Here is an 18,520-nt window from a genome sequence, read left to right as displayed (position 1 = left end):
ACAACAGTCACTATCTTCTTATGTTGTGTACTCCAAAGATGACAACAGGATTCCACATGTAACCAAATAGTTAAAAAGATGATAGGGTATGATAGGGCTGCCATACGTCTGGATTTTCCCAGACATTACCAGGATTTCAAAGGTGGAATTGACGTCCGGGGGGGATTCCCGAAAGGCGGCACTTTGTCCTGGATCTTAGGCAAGTCAATCACGTTATTTTGGCATTTTTGGAAGAAGAAGAAAGCTTGGAGTGTCCTGGTTTTTACTTTTTGAAATATGACAACCCTAGGGTATGATCAAAGTATTAAGTCCACTTTCCAGTTTAGAATTTCACAGAAACTGTGAATCATCCCCAGATCTGAAAACATCATGCAAACGTGATTAAAATATACATCTAGATAATATGCATAGTGAAATTTCCTAAGTAGTTCTACAATGTGTGTGCCTTTCACTCAGCTGAATATGCACAATATAGCAGTGTTCTAAACTGTTACATTGGGAAGCAATCCTCAGATTGTGTCTGTATCAACAAAAATCTGCACTGGATTCTGCCCAGTGTAGTCCAATCCATTCACTCAATATGTACTCTAGCCCTGCACCCAATCTGCAGGTAAGAGTGTTCACAACCTCTGTATAGCAGCAGGGCACCACACACCATCACATGGTTTCTCACTCAAAGTGAAAGAGACTAGATTTGCAACACTCCCACTTCAGCTGTATTGTTCAAAGCAATGTACTGTAATCAGGGTGGGTTACCAGTAGGCCTTCTGACCAGGAGTGGACAGATATGGATCTATTGCAAGATCTCTGGGAATTTGAAATAGACAAGGATTTCTTAGTTGTAGTTATTTAAGCAGTAACAAGACATGTTTCCCCTCCCACCCTAAATTATAGCATTGAAATGAAGAATCCTTGAAGGTAACAAGGAATGTACTATGAGCTCCAGACAGTTCTAGAACTCAAAACAAGTCCTGGGCTCAGAATTCTTTACATCTAAGTGTGTGTCCATAAATCTCAGGGTTCGAGCAAAGAACAAAGAAGATCGCTCAAGTATGAATTCTGCCCACCCTTGTGGCAGGTGTTGTTGGAATCCAGTTCCATCAGCCTCAGCCACCAGGACCAATGGTGAAGGATAATAGGAGATTGAGGCCAATAATCACCTGGAATGCCACAGATTTCCCAACCCTGAATGTAAGTGCAGATACACCACAGTCTTATTGATATAGTAAAAAATGAATTCTAGTAGTACCATACTGGGTATGAAAGCAACATGCAATGAGTGGAAATCCTTTATAAGAATACCATTGCATCCTCTAGCCACTATGGAATGTTCCATGTAATATAGTGATAGTCCCTATGGAAGCAGCCAAGAGGGAAAACATATACAGTACAGTATATATGAATGAAACAGCTGTACAACATACCTTCCATGACATATACCAGTGAACCGACATCTCCCTCTTTGATAATGCAACTGTCCTTGCCATATTCCACTGGATACATACAATCCACAATCTCCTGGATCTGTGACAGTTCTAGATTCTTCATGAAGTCATTGTCAAGAATAGCTTCCTTTATTAGATCCTTTGACCTATGGAGAGAAAGGAAACATATGTCAAAATGTGCTAATCAACACCCCAAAGCAGCATGTGTGAATGTCATTGTCTGATGTGAAAAATCTTTTTTTAAAAAACTTCTTACTTTTCAATTTTGGAAAATACTTATAACAAACAATTCACACCACACACACACACACACACACACACACACACACACACACACACACCATTCCATGCATATACAATACAACTCATTCACAAAATCTAAATCTAGAAGCAGGGGAGTGGGGGTGGGAAGTGACGTGCTGAACACCTGTATGTTCAGAATTTGTTTTTAAGATTGACCTTTCCTGTTTATGAACCACAAGAGGATAGTTATGCCAAATACTGTCACTACTTGGTCTATGCTTAGCACCCGTTGAAACAGAACGTACATAATCTGGGGACTTGTTAATTGTTCTCTCTTAGTCAAAAATACAAAAAACTGCAATTATGTTGTAGGAATAAAGCAGTCTAAAATTCAGACATCATTGCAAGAAAAACTATATTGTTATGAACAACAATAACTTCATATACTAACTCCCACCAACCTTACCTCAGCAGTTCCCCCAGCATCAAATACCAAAAATTATAGAGGTATCTTAGTTATATAAAAACTTCTTTAAAGGTTTGAGGTTGTCTGGTTTTAATGAAAGAAATATAGAGTAACCACATATCTTTTTGTAAATATATTTTTCAATAACCGTTAAAAGGACCATGTTCTTCCCAGTGGTACTTGTAATAGCTCAGTAGTTTTTGAATAACCTTTTCAAAAATCCCCATAGTTCAGTATCTCAACAATGCAGGTAGGACCAATCCCTTTGTTTTTTCATAATGTCTTACAAAGCTTTTAATGAAGCATCAGCATAAGACTTGAAGAAGAATTATCTACTACTCTGAATCACGCAACCACAAATGTTAACTGTGCTCTAGTCATCATAATTTACATATCGAATTTCCCCCAGTATGTCTATCAAATCTATCTTTATCCATCTGATAATACAGTGAACAACATAAAGATTACAGACAATAATTGTCTAAAAGCTTCTTAAGGGATTTTGTGCAAATGAGCATCTGAAAATTATAAATGTGAACAAACTGGGGCTTAAAGAACATAATTTATAAATGGTAACATTCAAAAGATAAATATCATCCATCCATGTGTATTTGTGAGATTCTTGGTTAATTTCTTTTGCCAAAACCTGCCTTTAATTGTCATTTAAATATATGCCAAATAAATATTTTATGGTCTCAAGGTAGCTTCAATATTAAGGGAGAGCATGTGGGTGACTGTGGGTGCATGCAAATAGCACTTCACATACAATGTGTGGAGCAGAAAGGTCTGCTGTTTCTTAGATTCTCCAGCCAACCAGGGGAGAGAAGGTTGGCTGGTTTAATTGCTTAGATAACTATGTTTTGAATGTTGTTTCCCCCCTCTCAGTTTTTTTTAAAAACTTATACAGGGGTAGGAAACTTGTGGCCCTCCTGGTGTTGCTGGGGAGTACAATGTAGTGTTTTGAATTTGAGACTCTTCTAACCCCTGGATCCATCAAAGGTTAACATATAATCCAGGCTAGCCTCCTGTGTTGAGGTGATAGCCTGGGTGAGATCCTGCTTCTCCCATATCCATAGCCTTGGATGCCAACAGAAATCAGGTCTGTCTGTCTCTCTCTCTCTCTCCCTCTCTCTCTCTCTCCCCCCCCCCCCCTCTCTCTCTCCAACCTGCCGCTTTTGCTTCTGGCTTCTAGCTCACATCACTCAACTCTCTAAAAATCTGGCCTTTTGTCTTTTTAACAGACAGACAGTTGAGGGAAGGTGACCTACTCATTTTTCCTCTGGCACAGAGCCACTCCATTTGTTGCCTTAACAACCCATACTTACTTGGTTGGCCATTACAAGGCTGGCCTGGCTATTCCAGCAATTGAACCCATGCAGCACCCAGGAATTAGAAGCGCGGCTCAAGCCTACAGCCTACCCCCTCCACACACACAAAAACCTTGTAACAATATTATACACTAGTATCATGAAGCCCGTTAAATTAACGGGTGCTAGAATTAATTAGCGGAGTTCCCCCCCCCCGGTGACTCACCCACCGCCACCACCTCAGACCCTCACTCAGTCCCTTCCCCGTCCCCCGCCCCAGCCAGCTGCCTCCTCAGCTTCCTCTCTCCCTCACCATTTCCCACCCTCTTTTTTCTACTCTTTTCTCTCTCTCTCTCCCCTCGCTGGTCCAAGTTGCAGCAGCCCTTCCAACCCACCCACCCCCCTAAAAAATCCACACACACTTCCAGGGACTAATTCCCCCTTGCCCCGCGGTTGTGCCCGCCTGCTCTCCTGCTTTCACCCCTCAGTAACGGCTAAATGATCCTTCAGCCCAGCAGCCACATCACTCGCAGCTCTCTCTCTCTCTCTATCCACACCCACCTACCCTCCCTTACCCTCCCTCCCGGCACACGCCTGCCTCCTCTCCTTCCCCTCTAACGGAGAAGAAACCAGGAGGAAAGAGAGAGATCCTTCCGTAGCACAGCAGAGGCAAGGGGAAGCCGCACACTTTTTTTTTGTATGGTTGTGTATATGCAAGCATGTAATGTCTCTCACGGCCCTGGTTTATCCCGTCCGAAGTCTCTGCGCTCCAAGTCCCAACGGCTGTCCGTGGGGCACATGCACAGTAGCGCAATCCCACGGACACACGGACTGGACACAGAGACACTCGCATATTATTATATAGGATAACCTTCTAAATAAGGGGCACCCATCTAAGACCAATGGTCTTCATAATCAGTTACAGTTTGTTGTTCCTTCATTCATAGCATTGAGCTGATCATCAGGTCATTCAGCATAATTAACTCATCCTCAAGCTTTGTATGTTCTCATGCTGATATGCTCAGACTCTCCAAGTGACCCTCTTTTCCAGGGACAGTCACGAATCTACAGAAGCCATCCTGGTTTCTGATTTGATCTTGGAATGTCCTGCTTTTCCTTAGGACATCCCTATAAATGTTGGAGGGTATGGAATAGGACGTCCCCATGGATTTTTTCCAGCCGGAACTCACTTGAAATCAGTTCCAGAAGCTCTCAGGTGGGCACTATGGCCATTCTAAGAGAATGAGGGAGGTGCTCGTGGTGAGTTCCAGAGCCTCTTTTTCTAGAAAAATAGCACTGGACATCACTATTTTCACCAGAGAAAGGTTGGAGAGTATGTATGCTGCCCTATCAGATAGTCAGTTGCAACCATATTTTAATCACCACACAGAACTGTGTACACCTTGGCATTTTAACAGCACAAACTATAAGTATTGTGCTTTTTTTAAAAAAAAATCTCATAATATAATCTGTGACTCTTCCAAAAAGATATACAAGACAATCTTTCAATACTGTCTCCTCTGCAGTGCCACTGGGGACATCTCTGCATGCTGTCACTTTGGTTAGCTGCTGAATCAGTCTGGATCATACAGCACATGCCCTGCCATGCCAGCTGCTAGAGCTAGACATGGCCAGGAGTCTAAGTGGAATGCATAATTATATTTAATGCATCGCATAGTCTCTACCCCCCAAACTGATATGGTAGAAGCGTCTTCACAAGAACACCAAAGTAATCTATTTGAGAACAAAGCCACATTGCTCTTCTTCCTTAATAACAGTCAACTTTCAATCTAAGAGCAAAATATTAAATATAGAATATGTATACAGTTGCACCATAAATGCATGTATGTTTACTCAGAAGTAAGTCAGTGTTCACCGGGGCTCACTCCCAGGTAAGTGTGCATAGCTTTAGGTTATTAACATTTCTTTCCAGTATGTCCTTCAAGTTTCAACGACAATACAAATATATTTGTTATTTTATTCTTTTAAAATTCATTCTTGTAACCTTTCATTGAAAGTACAGGAACTTCCTTCTTCCTGATCTTCCTTTAGTTTATTACATCTTTCTCAAATTCTGGTCAGTAGGATTATTTGCCTTGTTAGCTGTGCAGACTGCATGAAAATTATTCTCAGTTATCTTCACTAGCTATTCTTCTGTCTCTGATCAAATACAAACTGTTTTTCCAATTCTATATATTTTGACCCACTGTGACCTTTGACTGACATCTCTAGCTCAGTTCAGACATGATGGCAAACTAGTACGATTTGGCACTATGTTGAAGAGCTTGGAATTAGGCATGTGTTCAAAGATTCTCTCTTATCTTCCCCCTTGCACACGGAAATTCCTCCCAAAATTGCAAATTATGGTTTGCGCTAGCCCTGCAAGCTGGGATTTTAGACAAAAATTGTAAACAAACAATACTTAACTGAGAATGACAACAATGAAAGGTTCCTGTAGTAATTGGACAGCTGCACCCCTGACAAATGCAGCAAATTAAATATTATACATAGTTTTTTTTTATATAAACTTGCTGCTAATATAAAATTGAGCATTTGGGGGGATTGAAAAGCTCTGCAGGAACAAGTGAACTGAAACACACCTAAATATTTAAAGCCACCTTTCCTGCTAGTAAAATGATACAGCTTCTCAAACAATGGCACTACTAGGTTTGGTCTACGGAGGGTCCTACATTCATTGAACAAAATATATTTGCCCTTTGATTGTAATGAGGTCTCTAAGCAGTTTACAAAAATGATAGTGCCACATTAATGACACAGGTCATAATGTGTTTTCTTTCTTCTTCATTTTAAACTTTTTCTACAATGGCTGCACTGTTGCTTGTGGAGCAAAGATCCAGAATGATATGTCCACTTTTTCTTTTATTGACCAGTGTGCCTCTGGGTCTCCTCAAACCCATTATCATCACCGCTGCTCCCCAAATATTGCACTGGCAGGGATTTTCATGTAAAACACACACAAATGTTGTGCATTTTCATAAAAAGTTGTTATATATAATGCAATATACATGGGTTCGCACTGCAAAATATGTAGGTGTAGACAAGTGCTTTGTAAAACGGCTGCAATTATACTGTTTCTTTGTACAACCAAGTGATTGTTATTGATAATAGTAGCATCATTAACATGGAATCTAAACCAAATTTCCCTCAAAATTCACACCAGCAAATTCCATGTGAAAGTGATATTTGCATCTCAGGACTTCCCTGTTAAAACAGTTTTGGAGTTGCCACCTCTCTCACACACACACCTCACTTGTGAGCAACTCTTCTACAACTGGCAATGCTCATAAAAGCTCCATGTGCTCAGAGTTTCCATATATTGATTTCATGTAATTTCACACTTAAAAACCACAATTTTATAATGTGATTCAATTTCAAAAGTTAATCATGTTTCTCCTAAGTCCCATCTTATATTGCTCAGTTCATTCATCCTACCATGTACTTTAGCCCAAAGAACAACAGCCGAAGTGTGGCAGCAGTGGAAGAATCTTTTTGCCTTATTTAGTTGTCCACAGTGTTATGGCAGATAACTAATTAAAATACAACTAGTACGTGTTTTTCATCTTGGTGAGGTTTGATTCATTACAGAGACCACGAAAGCAGCTTAGCATCATTGCAAATCTTGTACATTCACATTTTTCCCAGGTACCTGCCAAACAGCAGTGATTAATTTCCTCTAGAGCATTTAATGAAATGCAGTTTACATCTTGTATAATTGAATAGTTACTTCAGATAAAAATACTGAAAGTATCTGAACCTCATATCATGCTTTATTAACATCCAAACCCAAACAGTTGTGCTTAAGTTTTACACTATTCCTGCTATCTATGAAATAAGCCATTTAACTTATCCTTTGCTTCTGGGGTGTACAAAGTTCTTTTTCAGGACAACAAATAGCCTTTGGCTACTGTACTTTCCTTTGTTTTTGTAGACAAGAAGCCACTTCACTAAACTGATCTAAAGGATGATTTTATTAGAGACTGTCTAAACAAGCCTACCATTTTTACTGGACACATTTCAAGGCAGATAGGCTTTGGGGAATATTCATTTAGCCTTGGGGCCAGCAGTGTTTGTTGTGTTTAGAGGTGCCCCCGACAACTCCATTGTCACCAATACCCCATGCTTCCTGTTCCATCTAATTAGTAGCAAATTTAGGGAGTTTTTATGGTTCATTGATATGTAGTTTTACCATTGGGAGAAAAGCTCAAGTTTCCAGTCACTATCTTCTCCCCAGAATGCCTCTGGACTCCACGTGGCCACAGAGGCACTCTTAGAATAGGAAAGGAAGAAGGGCACTTGGAGCTTGTGCTTTGCTTTCCAGTTTGCACAGCTGAGCTGACCTTTTATTCTATTCTATTTTTTTAAGGAAAGGAAGAGGAATTGGCTGATAAGTGTCTGGAAGAATGGGGTGGGGATGATGGGAAGGGAGAGCATTTGGAAGTGCTGCCTGTTACAATTTGAGGAGGGTGATGTGTTGGGTGTTTTGGGGGGCCAGACTGTTGCTTGGCTGATTTGGGGGGGTTGTGGTTTGGTTTGGTTTGGTTTTCCAGGGAATAATACCAAAAGACAATTTAAGCCTCTCACTTTTCAGCATTTCATAAGACTAGAAAGGTTTAATGTGATCACTGATACAGAACACCATTAAGTGCTGTACACTTAGAAAACAAGAGAAGTTCAGACTAGTATAATTAGCAGGTAATTTGCTCACAGTGCAGTGATTGAGTAGAGTTAATCTGCCAGTTATACATAAATTATACAGAGAACAATTATTGTTTATGGAACTCTTTTGAAAACATTTGGACAATGTGGACGTATTAATTCCTCGTAGGGTTAATAGCATCAGTCACATATAATAAACATTATGACAAAAGTTAATTAGCATCTCTTTCTAAATCAATCACAAAGCATAAAAGAGCAGGGATTAGAACTTCAGAACTGGATTGAACACCTGATGAGTTACATTATATTAAGGGGTTCAGACTTTTAACAGCTCAGGAGGTGCACAAGGTGTCGTGACATACAACCGAGCTTGAATTTCAGCTGAGTTTTGTACCACAAAAGACATCAAAAACAGTTCTAAAGAAGCACGAACACCAATGTTGACAACATTTCCAAAGGGCAGAGAGGAGATACAGCCAATGCACATTTCTTTATTTGTTCATTTAATCCCAGAGTGCAGATTCATTTTTTTGCATAGGGCAATATTGAAAGCAATCTGCTAGGCACCACACACTGGTGGTGGGTGAGACCACAGCCAAAGTGAATGGGGCTTTTCAGGGAAGCAGGTTTGCTGTGCAATATGACCCACACAATTATAATTATGCAACCTGAGTTTGTTGGTATGTGACTGAATGCCATTGAAAAGTCTGGAATCACAGAGAGTGAAGGCAGGTTTGTTTGCTTAAGTGAAGAGGCGGGGGAGGTGAAGGCATGACCTTTCTTTCTTTCTTTCATTCCTCCTTATTCCTGATGGCAATTCCTGATGGCAGATGAACCCAGTATAAAATTAACACAGATGCTGGTGGCAGACTACCGTGTTTCCCCTTTTTTAAGACACCGTCTTATAACTTTTTTTACTCAAAAAAACAGACGGTGTCTTATTTTCAGGGGATGTCTTGTACCTTAAGGCCTCCTCGGAAGGGCCAGGCCACTGGCTTGGGGTGCTGCTGGGCGCTCTGCGCGGCACCAAGGCGGCAGGCTGCTGGCTCGGCGCTCCGCCCAGCACTGCTGGGCGCTCCGGGCGCTCGGCGCTGCAGACCGCCGGTTCCGGCGGCGGGGGGCAGGCCTCGGGCAGCTCTCCCCCCAAAAGAAGAGGCCAGGCGCTGCAAGGCGCTCCGAGCGCTTGGCGCTTCGGAGCGTTCCGCTCTGCAGCCGCCGCTTCCGGCGGCGGGGGGCAGGCCTCGGGCAGCTCTCCCCCCAAAAGAAGAGGCCAGGCGCTGCAGGACGCTCTGAGCGCTCGGCGCTTCGGAGCGCTCCGCTCTGCAGCCGCCGCTTCCGGCGGCGGGGGGCAGGCCTCGGGCAGCTCTCCCCCCAAAAGAAGAGGCCAGGCGCTGCAGGACGCTCCGAGCGCTCGGCGCTTCGGAGCGCTCCGCTCTGCAGCCGCCGCTTCCAGCGGCGGGGCGGCAGGCCTCGGGCAGCTCCTCCCCCCCCAAAAAAAGAAGAGGCCAGGCGCTGCAGGGCGCTCCGAGCGCTCAGCGCTTCGGAGCGCTCAGCGCTTCGGAGTGCTCCGCTCTGCAGCCGCCGCTTCCGGTGGCGGGGGGCAGGCCTCGGGCAGCTCTCCCCCCAAAAGAAGAGGCCAGGCGCTGCAGGGCGGTCCGAGCGCTCGGTGCTTCGGAGCGCTCCGCTCTGCAGCCGCCGGCCTCGGGCAGCCAAACAAAAAGAGAAGAGGCCAGGCGCTGCAGGGTGCTCCGAGCGCTCGGCGCTTCGGAGTGCTCCGCTCTGCAGCCGCCGGTTCCGGCGGCGGGGCGGCAGGCCTCGGGCAGCTCCTCCCCCCCAAAAAAAGAAGAGGCCAGGGGCTGCAGGGCGCTCCGAGCGCTCCGCTCTGCAGCCGCCGTTTACGACGGCGGGGCGGCAGGCCTCTGGCAGCTCCCCCCCCCCCGCAAAAGAAGAAGCCAGGCACTGCAGGGCGCTCCAAGCGCTCGCTGCTTCGGAGCACTCCGCTCTGCAGCCGCCGGTTCCGGTGGCGGGGCGGCAGGCCTCAGGAAGCCCAAAAAAAAGAAAAGAAAAGAAGAGGCCAGGCGCTCCATGCGTTCGCTGCAGCAACAGCAGCCGGTTCCAGGCCCCTCTGGCTGGCTGGGGTGCTCGGCGGTCTCGCATGGAGGTATGTCTTATTTTCGGGGGGTGTCTTAGATTTCACTAATGCTAAAAAATGCTGCCATGGCTTACTTTCTGACTAAGTCTTAAAAAAGGGGAAACACGGTAACTAACCTTTGTATTCTCATTGCACTGCTGCTTTGCAACTTAATACAGCAGGAGATTCTAACATGTACTCTGTTCCTCACTGACTAGATTCTTAAAGCCAAAGCAATGAAATCTTTAAAATTTAAGAATTGTTTCTCTGGATTAGTGGGGGCTGTGCTACCCTAAGCAAGGTCGATCCCATTTAATCTGGGAAGCTCACTGGGACCAGACTAAGTCAGTACCTGGATGGGAGTCTGCTGGAGGGGAGAGGGCCATGGGACAGTGGTACTAAAGCCCATACTTTAAAAACATAAGGCTCTAGGTTCAACCCCTATCATCTCCAGTTTAAGCTGGGAAAAACTCCTTTAAAACCATGGAGTGCCTCTGACAGTAACTGTCAACAATTCTGAGTTAGATGGATCGATGATCTGACAGCATAAGGCAGCTTCCTATATTTCTATGATTTTATGAATAGCTGAAGGTCCATTTCTCCAAAAGTCCCTGAAACTTGCAAGCAGGGCATGAAAGTGTTGTTTGACCCAGGCACATTAAGGCATCATTTAGTTATCTGTGAGGGACAGAAGCTATAGAGAGCCGCCTCCCATCTTAACCACAAGCTCTTCCCCAAGCGCAGGTGGGAGCGGGGAGGGGGATGTCTCTAGCGAGGAATCAGGAAGTAGGAGCCAGGGCTCGGGCAAGGTAGCCGAGCCAAGGCGCCGCTTGGGAACGGAAGGGGGAAGCAGGGAAGCCGCGGGAAGAAGACCGATCCCAGTGACCCAGGAATTGCGCAGGAAACGTCGTGGGCGGAGATTTAGTATCCCCAGGCTACTTTGCTGGAGGAAAACGCGGGAATCTCCATTCGGAGGTTCTGCACCCGACTGACAACATGTACATAGCACTGTTTCAGCACTGTAAATAGACTGCACTAAATAAATAGATAAAATGCAGAGCTGTGAGGAGTCGTTACTCTAGAGTAGCCACCAGCGCCACTGTGACATTATCATTCCTCATTTTCATTGATAGACCTCTATACCACATATGTATCTAATATCTTCCCCCAAAGCTACCTATTGCAGAAGGTTTAATAAGATTATACATAAACCAGTTTACCAAGACAACTTCCTAAACAATAGTGAGTATCATTATTTTAGAAATGGAAGTAACTTCGAATGGGAATTTGTTTTTTTTTGTCTGCCGCGCCGCTCCGCAGTCCCTGGCATCGCAGAGGGGGGGGAATTCCGCGGGGCGCACAGATTCCCCACAAGAACTTCAGGTCGAGCGTCCCAAAGGCTCAGAGACCAGCAGGCTTCGTTTTTTTGGCGACTCCTCTGCTGCCCGGAGACACAGTAGAGTCTCCGAGAGCCAGCGGAGTTGGAGTCGCGGGAGCCATTTTGGTCGACATCGGTTCCTCCGAGAAGCGAAGCCCCGAGTCTTCTACCGGGCAACGGCAGATTCTCCCAAGAATTTAAGAAGACCTCTTCAAAGTAAGTGAAATCTTCGTTGGGACTTTTTGGACTTTAAAATTACCAATTTGGAAAAATCGGAAGAGATTTAAAAACGGGAGTCGATCTCTTCCTAATGGCTGATTAAGAGGCGCATTAAACATTCCAAAGCCGAAAAAAAATACTTTGTTATTAGCACCTGAAACAAAGACTTTGTATCTCTTTACAAATCCCGGTGCCGGCACCTCCTGAGGAACAGCAAGTGCGTCGGGGGGGAAATTTTTTTGACAGCTGTCAAAGCTGTCAAAATTGCTAAAAGACAAGAATTTTTTCAAAAAAATTCGTTGATAGTTCAATTGGCTGTAAGATTTTATTAAAAGAGAAGCATTTGGACTTAAGAGAGGATTTATTTGTGGAAGAGTCAAAGACAATGGAAGGAATAGCCAAGATGGAGGAAACTGTGAGTGAGTGGAAATTTCCAGTGTGCTCTGCCTCCTAATCTCCTGCCTGTTTGTGGTTAGAAGGAATGAAAACAATGTATTCTCCAAGCTTCCAAGAGACTGTTCTGAACTATTTAGAGATTTTGAAGGACATTTACAGGACACTGCAATACTCCAGCATAACATGTGCAGAGACTTTGGTTCAAGATCAGGACTTTGAGGATAATGTGGAAAGTCTACCTGAGACTAAAGAACAAGAAGTGGATTTTGCAAAAACTGAGATGGAATATAAAAAATGTGATCTGGAGGAAGAACAACAAGGACTTGAAAAGGAAAAAGACAGCTGTCAAGAACAACAATATGATTTAAAGACTCAAGAAAAGAAGACTCCTGGAGGGACTAAAAATTGGGCATGGGCAACAGAGGGAAAGAAACGGCAGAAGGGGGGGGGAGACAGAGACCTGGATTGGGAAGTGGGAAAGAATGGGAGTTGGGTGAAAAATTCTAGTTAAAAAGTATTTTGGTGATTGATTAACGGTTTCTGAAATCTTGGCTTGTTAAAGGACTGCTGATCTAGGGGGGGGGGAGGACACCGGGAGGAGAAAGGAGAGTTAGTAGATATAAAAATTTAGTTTTCTGGAGGGAGGTAGAAGAATGGCTTGGGAAACAATCTTTAGATTTGTATTAGTATTTTTGTGTTCAGATAAGTGTCTGGATGGAGGGCCGCCTTTCCTCCTTTCTCTGCCCAGAAACACCTGGTGGCAGAAGGTGCTCTGGGGGGGGGGGGAAGGGAAGCCCAGACACAAAAATGGAACCTTTGAAGTGCTGCACCTAGCAGGTTCCTCTTGTGGCAGGAGGGGACTTGTGAGGGGGGGCAGCATGAAGAAGGAGGAGGAATAAGTCAATATTATAAGAATAAGAGTTGAAATTGGAGTAGAAAATTCGCCATATTAAATTACAGAAGTTAGGAAAACAAGGAAGAAGAGATCTGAGGAAGTCACAATGATAATGTGAAGAGTTGGGAATTTTTATGTATTTTTTCTTTTCTTTTTTTTCTTTTTCTTTCATGTTTTTCTTGGTTTGTTCTCTTTTTTTTCCCTTCTCTTTTTTTGTGGGTTTTGGGGTTGGGAATGTTGGTTGGGCGGACACCCTGCTCAGTCTTCCCCTGTTACTCTGGGGCCCACCGGTGGCAGGGGTGGACCTTGGGGAGGGGTAGGGGTAGGGGAGGACCTTGGGGAGGGGGAGGGGAGAAACCCAGCCACTTAAAATGAACCACCTTCGACTATTTGCTCAGCATGGGTCTTTCTTGTGGCAGGAGGGGACTCATGGGGGGGGATGTAAGAAGGTGTGAAATGATGATTGTTTATTTTTTGTATTTCCTTTTTTTATTATAAAATTAATAAAAATTATATGGAAAAAAAATGAAAAATGATATACTGGTAGGCCTAAACCCAGAGAAAGTATTTTTTCACTTTAATTTATTGAAAATGAACACTGCAGCCTCTGTTTTACTTTAATCCCATTCCACCGCCCAATCTGTGGAATTATTAGGGTTTCCAAATTAACTAGACAACGTCATTCATACAGAGTTGGAGGCTACTTATTTCCAGCCAGGGCCTTCTCGGTAGTGGCGGCCACCCTGTGGAAGGCCCTTCCATCAGATGTCAAAGAGAAAAACTACCACCAGATTTTTAGAAGACATATGAAGGCAGCCCTGTTTAGGGGGGCTTTTAATGTTTAATAGATTCTTGTATTTTATTTTTCTGTTGGACGCCGCCCAGAGTGGCTGGGGAAACCCAGCCAGATGGGCGGGGTATAAATAATAAATTACTATTATTATTATTTATTCCAGCAAAGGTCATTGGGAAATTTGACTTCACTAAGTGCAGGCAAAGTCACTAATTTGCTCTACTTAAAGGCTGTTATTGAAAGTGAAATTTTAAAAGAACATATGTGATCATTGTGAAAGCAGAGAGAAGTATTTACTAAGCCTGAATTATTTGACATTTACATGACAGTGACTCTAATACAGAAATAAGGTGGTGGGTACTGACAGAAATGGAGCCAAAACGGGACCACTACATGCTCAGGGGAATCCTGTGATTTGCAGAAATACAAAAAAATAAAAATTAAACGAACAAACCTAAGATACACAATTCTATGAGAGCTGAATTATGACTCAGAATGCTCAGATTTGGATAAAATATGCATATGGTGATTCAAAAGTATATATGCAAAATTAGAAATAATCACAGTACTATAATTTAAATAGAAATGTAATACATCTCATCATAGTGGGGAACCAAGTGTGACCAGGTGACCTGTGTGCTTGTTCAGTCTGCCATCCAGGTGCTGCTAACTGTTGGTGGACAACTTCAAGGTTCTTAATCTTTAAAGTGGACTTGGAATGGAGGCCCTCCAAATAGAGGACCATTCTTTTTTTAAAAAGAGCTCCCATGGCCACCCCCTAACAGCAGCTAAAACTTTTGTGCGTGTGAAAGTTTCAAGAATGAAATGTGTAAACAATGTGACTGTAAAACAATCTGACAAGATTTAACTGGGAGGGAAGAAAAGCCAAAGTAACAAATTGTTAGGACACAGGAAGAAGGATGCTTGTCTCTGGAAGGCTTACAGATCTGGTAGCTTTCCCATGGCCAAAGGATTCCAAGACTGAGAACACTGCTTTCCAGGATTTGAGTATACAGTGATGTTGTTTTCTATATTAAGCACACACAATCCAACGGAATATACTAGTCACTATTATCTAATATTTAACTTTTAAAGCAAAACTTTTAACTTTTACAAGCAAAACATGTAGTTAATAAAATCTGTTTCCAACTTTTATATTTCATTCAGAAAAATCAATGTCAGGATAATGATGAAGTAGCTGCAAGTAGACTTGGGGTACAGTGCGGAAATGGCACATTTTGATTTTTACGATATGCACCCTTTTTGCCTCAGCATACCAGCTCCGACCTCCTGTGACAGTGAAGGGAAGCACATACAAAGTGGCATTGGTTGCATGATTCCAAGAGCGACTACTCCAGGTCTTAGGACAGGGTTAGTCAATGTGGCAAACCCTCACCATGAAAAACTCCCTTCTGGAAACATGGATGTGTAGATCCAGAATTGGCCTCCACAGTCACTTACGGATTTGCTGTTAAGACCGTGTTCATGGAAGACAATCTTACTTGGCTACGAGTGAGAGGAGGAGGAGGAAGAGGAGGAGGAGGAGGAGGGTGAATGGAATTGTAGTCCAGCAACATCTGGAGGCACCACATTGGGTACCCCTGCCCTAGGAAGTCTGCATGTAGGAACTACAGTATGCCCAGCACCATCTTAGAGGCACTTTCCCAGAGAAGAAAACAGAGGTTACCAACAAAGGACATTTCATTAATACTGACTTTTCCATGATGAGAAACATTATGGGCATCACATTTTGTGGTGTCTCCTTCCCTTCTCTTGATGCTATAAATATTCAGGCTGCATTAATAAAACATATTGCATGAACACTAAAATTTAATGTTACCAGTTTAAAACACATGGCTTAGTGTAATTACAAACTTTCCTCTATTGTATTATGCTCTACATTGGGGAAATTCCTTTCCAGAACCTTGTTAGGAGATTAAATTCTCAATGGAAGCTGAGCTGTTTTGTCTGAAAAGATGATGATTCACCCGTGTCCTCAAAAGGCTAATGAACCTTTTAAGACTCTCTTTGAGCTCTGCATCTCCTTAACAAGTATATGACAGCAATGATAATACTGGTTGTAATAGAAAACAAATTGAGAAAGGAATATAGTCATAAATAAGGACATGGTCAGTCAACATTTGACCACCCCAGAACAGATACACCTGTGATTAACCATGCTCTTTTTATTTCCTAATTGAAATAGAATATAGTTAGCTGTCATTTATTCCACCACAAAACCTGGAGTTCAAATGCCAGTGGGAAATCAGCTTAGTGATTTCTTAGGCTTGCTAGTTTCTCTTTGTAGGTGAGTATACCCAGGAGACCTACTCACAGAGCCAGAAGGATCAACTGATTAAATTATCTCAAAAGATTTCTACTATCCTGAGTGACAGACAACTTGCAACAATTCTTCCCCCTCCCCTTTTCCTTCTTTGATTGCACTTGAGCTGGAGCTGTAACATGGACTGTTAAATGCTGATACATGTATTTCGGAATTGAGAAACAAGGGGTAACATTCTACACTCTTCTGCAGCCACTGCAAAATGTCATTTGTATACATTATGCTCCTTTTCCGCTGCTCTGATTAGAAAAATAGAGAACTTTGTTTACATGAGTCTTTGTAATTTACTGTTTATTCCTGTGTGAATCAAATACATTCACTTTAACAAGTAGGTTAGTTTTTCCTTTTTTCAAACTGGCTAATTTTGTATAGGACCTGAAGGGTTAATAAGTTTGCAAATGTTACAGTCTGAAAAGGAAGCATCAAATTCTACATGCAAATGTACTGCAAATCCCACACCAAGTACTGTGTAAATAGGCCAGCATCCATCAGAATTCAGATCCAGAGTCTACACAGTATTTTGAATGTGAGGGCTGAGGCTGGAATGTATGATAGAAAAGTAGGTGACCAATAGTAGGAAAAGGGTGACCAATAGTAGGAAAACCAAGAGCCAATAACAGGCAGCGCCTGACTGGTTGTATGTAAAAACAACAACAACAACAACAACAACATGTAGGTGAGGGCAGAATGAGAATTATGAGGCAGTTTCTCATTCACTCTAATGGACTAACCGTCACTGGTTGCCAGTTCACTTGTATCTGGAATTAAACCCATTGATTCCAAAACTGAAAGAACAGCTTCAAGGAAGTATTAGCCCCAGGCAAACCACTCCCAAGACATTTTGCTACTCGAGACAAAGAACAAGATGCTACCCATCCCCCTCCCCCACCTACATACAAAAGTTGACTGGCCTGACATTTGAATCTTATTTCAACACTGTTGAAAAGGGATCATCAATTGCACCTAAATGCAGTCAGTTATCTTAGGGAACACACAGCTCTGCCCTCTGTAACAAAAGTGTGGAGCACCATCCATTATTCCACCAGGCAGCACAAAACATCCAAACTAAAACTTGGCAAACCAAAGGCCTATATCGCCTAACAGACTTCTATAAAAATAACATACCTCTGACAACACGAGAAATACAGGATAAACTAGAAGACACCCAAATACCCTGGTTAGCACAACACCAATTACATGCCCTCTTAAACAAGCCAGTAATAAAATCAGCAGCAACAAGACCCCTGACACCTTTTGAAAACCTCCTTCTAACGACAAAGGGTCACGGCAAAGGGATGGTATCTGCAATATATAAAATACTGCTCCAAAATTCCACAAACTCCCCAGACGCAATAAAAAAACAATGGGAAGAAGATATAGGCTATGAAATCAACCCCACTCAATGGACCAGAATGTGGTCTAAACCCCCATTTAAATCCATATCAGCAAAAAGGAAAGAACTCACTCTGAAAACCATCTACAGGTGGTACCTAACACCACGGAAACTAGCACTAATACGCCCAGGAACCTCATCAAAATGCTGGAGAGGATGCACATCAACAGGCACATATTTCCACATGTGGTGGGAATGCCCCAAAGCCCAACAATTCTGGAGAACAACCGTAAGAGAAGTAGGTAAAATAACCCAACAAACATTAGAACTTACCCCAGAACTGGCCTTGCTAAACATCTTCCAGGACAATAATGCCCACCTACATCACAAAGAACTCATAACCCACTTACTCTCAGCTACCAGAAACACCATAACCAGACACTGGAAAGACCTGGCAGGAGTAAACATGGACCAATGGTACCAGACGGTATGGGAAATAGCCCTATTAGAAAAATTAACCAATAAGTTGAAATTGACACGGGGTCAAATAGAAGAAGACGGCTTCACCCCAGTATGGTTCCCCTTTATCACATACACAGCGCAACAAGACAACGACAGAAATCCACCAACAGCATACAAATCAATATGGCTAACCTGACCCGCCCACCCTACTCACATAAAACAGACCACCACAGCCAACCACAAAAGAAAACTATATCCTAGGCCAACCCCAACAACTCTCACCATCGAAGGAAAACAAATGCACAACAAAGAACCTGCACAACCGATGCTGACAACCCCCCCAACACACTTTAAGTAAACTAGAAACATTGTCACACTACCCCCACCCCCTTCCCTTATCTACCGCTCTCCCCCTTTTCCTCCCCAATGTC

At 43.1% G+C, this 18,520-nt stretch overlaps 1 protein-coding gene across 3 annotated transcripts in view; it reads right to left on the bottom strand.

The window, feature by feature from the left end:
• PRKG1 (protein kinase cGMP-dependent 1) overlaps positions 1 to 18,520 on the bottom strand; it is a 583,016-nt gene that overhangs the window by 465,645 nt on the left and 98,851 nt on the right. For all 3 annotated transcript variants that reach the window (XM_035137531.2, XM_035137530.2, XM_060274879.1), the window contains exon 2: positions 1,425 to 1,591. In XM_035137531.2, the coding sequence (XP_034993422.2) occupies positions 1,425 to 1,591 (167 nt within the window). The remainder of the gene's footprint in view (positions 1 to 1,424; positions 1,592 to 18,520) is intronic.

Source organism: Zootoca vivipara, chromosome 5 (assembly GCF_963506605.1).
Source record: "Zootoca vivipara chromosome 5, rZooViv1.1, whole genome shotgun sequence".
NCBI lineage: Eukaryota > Metazoa > Chordata > Lepidosauria > Squamata > Lacertidae > Zootoca > Zootoca vivipara.
Note: the sequence above shows the minus strand (reverse complement) of the source record. Positions and strands in the feature narration are given on the sequence as shown.